Source organism: Prosopis cineraria, unplaced genomic scaffold (assembly GCF_029017545.1).
Source record: "Prosopis cineraria cultivar Desert tree isolate PC_DT_omini unplaced genomic scaffold, ASM2901754v1 PC1, whole genome shotgun sequence".
NCBI classification, from domain to species: domain Eukaryota; kingdom Viridiplantae; phylum Streptophyta; class Magnoliopsida; order Fabales; family Fabaceae; genus Prosopis; species Prosopis cineraria.
In genome coordinates this window covers 12812240-12818239 of record NW_026555332.1, presented here as the reverse complement: position 1 = coordinate 12818239, position 6000 = coordinate 12812240, and the positions used below count along the sequence as shown (strand labels likewise).

At 35.8% G+C, this 6000-nt stretch overlaps 1 protein-coding gene across 1 annotated transcript; it reads right to left on the bottom strand.

Annotated features, from left to right (window-relative positions):
• Positions 1 to 298: 298 nt before the first annotated feature.
• On the bottom strand, positions 299 to 5988 carry LOC129305750 (uncharacterized). The gene is made up of 3 exons (XM_054945788.1): positions 5842 to 5988; positions 3958 to 4562; positions 299 to 599 (listed from the first exon to the last, which is right to left on the bottom strand). The coding sequence occupies exons 2-3, from the start codon at positions 4512 to 4514 to the stop codon at positions 530 to 532; spliced, it is 627 nt and encodes a 208-aa protein (XP_054801763.1). The 5' UTR covers positions 4515 to 4562; positions 5842 to 5988; the 3' UTR covers positions 299 to 529.
• Between the last annotated feature and the right edge of the window lie 12 nt (positions 5989 to 6000).

Sequence of the window (6000 nt, the reverse complement as noted above, 5' to 3'; positions counted from 1 at the left end):
AAGTATGCAAAAGGCTACCTCTCAATAGATTTGATAACGCCCAAATCCACCCTCATATCACCGAATTCCAGATAGTTATAGTCATATATAAGGGAATAGAACTTTTGTCATGGGAGAATGAAAAGTAAAGACCTCAAGATTTTTTTTTTTTTTTTACAGATTTTAGTATTGAAACGTGAAAGAATGAATATTAAATTTGAAAACTTTAACTATGAAGAGATCTTACTTTGACATTAATTTTCTTATGAGATCCGCATTTGTTATTCTCCCTTTTGTAAATCCATATAAAAATGAAACATCATAGAATTGCATGAATGATGATGAATTGAAGAGCACAAGTCACAGAGTACAAAATTTATACAACAAATTAATAATGTGAAGCAGAGGAACAGAATTGAAAGACAAAGCAAGAAATTATAGACACGAAAGAACATTCAGGTAAATTCCCATCTACGCCCCTAGTTTAGATTCGAAAACTCTCTCTCCTTTTGATGCTTAATGGAGTCCAAAAGCATCCTTAAAAGCCGATTTACATTATTGCACATGAACAAGTTCTGTCATTCCCAATATCAATTTCATCATCTGACCCTTCTGCTTCACTGCAAGAAAAAAAGGAAAAGTAAAAACAGCCAACGATAAGGCATCCCATATAACTACCATGAAAAATAACGCAGCAGAAATAAAGGAAAGCACATCAAAACATAAGAAAGACTTCTAACTCTGCATAAATACAATTGTAAAGCAAGGAAGAAAACTTTAGATCCCGTAAGAGCTCCAACTATAGAAATTTACAATTGAATAATTAAGCAATTCTCCAATTAATGGAAGAATTTAAAATGGCATACCTCCTTCCCAGATTCCTTAACCCGAAGTTGATCCAAAAGAAAACAAAAGCTTCACAAAGAAATTTGTGAGGTTTCCTATCCTATAACAGGAAGACCATCTTTCCGATAGACATTCTTAATTACTATAATTACACCCACAAGGCCACTACATTCAAAAGGGAAAGAAGAAACCGGTTAATGTCATACATTTTTAACATCAAATAGTACTCTGCACCAAACCACCCTTATCCAATATTATCACTGCCTCCACAGTCCACATACCTTACTTTACAACACCCAGACTCACTTGTATACATACATGTTAACCTTAATAGATAAAAGCCACCCTTACTTGTATATTTAAGTTTTATTAAATCAAGCACGATTGTCAAACGTAATTGATTGAATCAATGAGAAAAATTTGAATCTTCTTCTATGCAGATTATAAGTCTATGATAATGGACAAAAGGAAAAACAAAAGCACTAATCTAATGAAGGAGAGAAGAGGCAAATGACTTTCTAAGGAAAATAAACAAAAGGAGGGCTACAGGGAGAGCAAGGAATCAATTTTCACCACAAAAAAAAAAAAAAAGCCTCCTTTGGCCATATACTAATTTTACCATGCATCTAAGGACTTACCAAACTATTGTTTAACAAAGTGTTCTCTCCTATTAACGTTTCTTCTTTCACCCAATCAGAAATTCCCGATATTCATCAATAGGTACTATGGAGCGCCTAAATCCTACATTGTGTAGCATGAGATGTTTAATAGGAAAGTGGATTGATCTCACATCTCAATAGCTAGTTTTGGGGGGAGGATTTCCCTCACTTGGGTGTCTTGTCTACAAATTGGTATCAAAGCTAGTGATCAATATTTCCAAAAGGCCAACCTATGAAGGATTCCAACAGGCAAGGAAGCCAAGTGAAGTGTAGAAAAGTATAACTATCAAAGTGTCAAGTTAGGTCCCTTTTGGATCACTACAAATATTTCGAAGGAAATAGAATTGGAATGGGTATAGGAAATAGAATGAAAATTGATTTTAAAAGTACGTTTGGTATGAATGGAAATTTATGTGGAATCTTGATATGATTTTTGATTGGTATGTTGGAAATATTCAATGGAATGGAAGATTTAAGGAGAAAAGGACCAAATTTTCCAGAATAAAATATATAAATTCCATTAAAAAAAGAAAAGCAAACCTTCGAACAACAGATCTATAAGCATCATGTCATCATCTTCAATGAGCATGGCAGAGGATAGTGGTCCTTCTACATCTCTCCTTTCTTTCTTTTCTTTTTTCTGGTGCGGTGCTTAAATGAGCAGTCCTTTCCTAAACAGCTGCTTTAACAGATCTGGTGCGATGCTTGAGCAACTAATGACTAGCGAGGAGGGCAAGAGCTTCAAACGTCATTGGTGGGAGACCTTTGAACCTTGAGGAGGGAGAGATTTGGAGGGAGAATATAATCTTTGAACTTGCAAGGTAAGGAAGAAGGAGAGATTTGGAGGGAGAGAGTGATCTTTGGGTTGAGAGCTTTAAATGCCATTGGTTGGAGATCTTCGAACTCGAAGGAGGAAGGAGATCTATAAGGAGAGAATAATCTTTGAAATTCAAATTTGCTAGCGATGGAGGAAGGACCAAAGGAAGATCGGGATGGGCATCAGAAATTTAGAAAAAGCCAAGGGGTATCATGGTCATAAAAAACTGGCTTCCTAGGAAAATCCATATTTTCTAGAGGGTGATGGTGGGTTCCATGATTTTGATGGAAATTGGCTTCTTGGGAAATCAACATGATGCAAACCAAACAAAGTAAAATGCATTTTCCACTTCCTTTCCTTTTCCTGAGTAACAAATCTAGTAAACCAATGGGACCTTAGTTTTTGAGATTTGGATTCAGTGAGTGGCTTAAGTCCACTCACTCGATAAGTATCTCAATTATAGTAATTGAATTTCATCAATATTTGAAAATTATCATGATACATTTTCCTCCAAAAATTCAAAATAATCTTCACAATCAAAGCACTCTTCACATGTATATCGTCTCCTCCAAAAATTTGAGATTTGGTTCTTTTTAAGTATTATATAATAAAATCCCTTACAGCTATTTTATTAAATCAAACAATTATTATCGTACCATGTAAGAAACTCATTAAGTGAGTGGACTCTAGCCACTCACAGAATCCAAATCCTAGCTTTTGGAGGAGGATTCTCCACCTCAATTGGGTGTCAATCAATCAATGTGTTACAATTGGTGAGAGTACAAGACATGGGCTTGGAATCTCATAATTCCTAACTAATCATGAGACAATAATTACCAATTACCCAGTCAAAGAATAGGTAAATTTCAGTCTTGACTACAGTCACACTATTCCCATGTACAGCATGAGCAGTAATAAGAAGAATGAGAAGCTGATTAGGCTCTGCCAAACAATTAATTAGCATCAGGAATCAAGAGTAGGACCAATTAGACTTATTAGCATATATGGTGAGAAGATGTAAAACTCTTACAGCTTTGAATCTATGTGAAAATCTTAAAGAACATTTGAGTTTTAAATTTATGGGATAGCTTTGAATCTATGTGAAAATCTTAAAGAACATTTGAGTTTTAAATTTATGGGATATTTACATACTTGAAATATCATTGGAGCCTTTCTTCATCCACTCACTCTTCTCAGTGAACTTGAATTCAAGGCTCACAACAATTTTATTTATGTACATTTCCAAGGTGGAAAGAAGCGCTACAGAAGAGAAGCCATACATGCACTTGTTCTATGCACAAATGAAATTTCATCTAACATAAATGCAAATCTGTCTAACTCAACTAAGCCTTATCGTCAAAGTGCTACAAGCTTATGACGTCATTAAATGATAATAAATTATGCACATTTAAGCCAGATTTCTTTTAAAACAGAAACAATAAAGACAGAAAGAAAGAAATGCGAAACGCCATAGATTTCTGCGATTCATTGGATGTAAGTAAAAAAAAAAAAAAAACAGGTTCTAATCAGGAAACAAAAACAATGCAAAAGGAAAGCAAATTAAGAAAAATATATAGAAGAAAAAATGTTCACTTGCACTGTGAAATAACTGTGATAAATTTCCTTTAACAAAAGACTATCTAGAAATTAAAATACCTGGGTTCAAATTCTCGAATCTCAACCAGCTCGCTCCCACAAGCATCTGTCCACTGCACCCTCCTCTCCACTGGACAAGGAGGGTCACTTTCCTTCCCACCATCTGGTGCGTCCTGCTCATTAGCCACTTCAGCAGGAACTGGTTTATTATTTAGTGGCCTCTTCAGGCTACTTTTAAGAGCAATCTTTGATGTATTAGTGTCATCATCAAGATGAGCAGCAGGAACCTTATCCTCTCTCTTGTCAGAAATTGGCAGCCCATGTGAAACATCATGCTGCTGAGCAGGACCAACTTTAAGAGGAGATTTAGTGTCAACGCCTCCAGAAGTGCGACCAAAGCAAACAAATGAGGCGCACCTCTGGGGAAGACGATTCTTTGTAGAAGCCAGCTGGAGCTCAGGGTCAGTTTCTTTGTCTACCAACTGGTACTGGTTCAACGGTGAAACTCTCATGGGTTTGTCCTCACTCCTCTGACCCAAGAGGAGAAGGGTTAGGCCCTTACTATAACCTGAAGCTGAAGCAGAGAAGAATCCTCCTCCTTCTACTGCCAATAGCATCAGTTCTGCTCATTGGCACACCAGAAAATGATTTATTTATGTAACGGCCTGCCCACAGAAGAACCGGAATTTCCGTCCAAAGTTAAGTGAGATTAGCATCACTTTCAGCAGAGCCAAAATATTTTTGTTTCTTATCATTTTATAGATTTTATTCTACTTATAGAAGTTGTTGACCAAGACCTCTTAATTAACAACAATCCTAAAAGCATGGTAAATAATAAGTCACAATGGCGTCGTGCAATCCATATAACTGACTTTAGTGAGATAAGGCTTATTGTTGTTGTTGTATAATTTCATAGATTTTCATCATATTTTTTATTCTACTCACTCACAATTACAAAGAAATAGTGAATATTCTCAGTTTAGAAAAATGGGACATTTGAAAGCTACGCCTAATATAGCAAAAGGGCATTAAAAGGAAGTTACAGACTTAAAAGCCACAATTAATAAGACAAGAATAAGCACAAAGGATTTGACGGCGCTACCGGATTCCTGATTTTCCGGAATCATTTCAAAATTCCGTGGCATAGGAGGTTGGATAGCTGGAAATAGATCAAAAAGAAATTATTTTCACTCAGAAATGACATCAAAATTGCTCAAATTATCTTTGCTTTCACAAAATTAAGGTTATAAAGAACAAGTTTTAGAAAAAATGTTAGCTCTATCAATACTCCACTCCAAGCCACTTTCATAACTATCACAGTAGTTTTCTGAACAATCCAATGGATATGCATGAGGAAACTTCAAAAAACAAAATAAGATCAAACAAAAAGTTGAGCAACACTACAAAAAATTAAAAAATTTCTGAAAACTTAAACATGAAAGCAAAGAGTTGCGAAGATATCAAATAAAAACAAGGGACAGGTTTCTTTCTTTTTTTTTTTTTTCCTTTCTTTCTTGGGCCTGAGTAAAGAGTTAAGTAAATAGCAAAAGAAGAAGATCTCTACACGTCAAGGCAACCCCACCCAACAAATGGTAGCATACAATTCTCGAAATTTCCAATTCCACTTGCTGAAATAAATCGGAAGACTGTTGATCTAAAGAATAATAAGAAGAACAAAGAAAAGATAATGCCACTGGAGTATAGCTGTTCATCACAAATGCAGGAGAAAGACAATCAAGAGCACAAACATGGAACCCTGAATATTCAGTTAGTACACCTAAGAACAATTTCGACCAATTATTTGACAATGAGGTTTCTACCTTTTTACACTTACACCCACAAGTAAAGAACTCAGTAAAGCAAGATTCAAAGCGTCGGTTTCCATCACTTTCCCGGGAAGACAAATGGAAAATACAGATCAAAAGAAAATAAAACTTGCAGTACCTGGTGGTGTTGGAGAATCAAAAAAGGAGGCCTTCGGCAACCACGGTGGCGCGCAGAGCCGGTAGCTATCGCATCTCCGATAGCCAGGTGGAGGAATAACGCGGCGAGGAATTGAAGACGAATTTAAACTTAAAAAGAAAATGACGGTTTTTTTTTTTT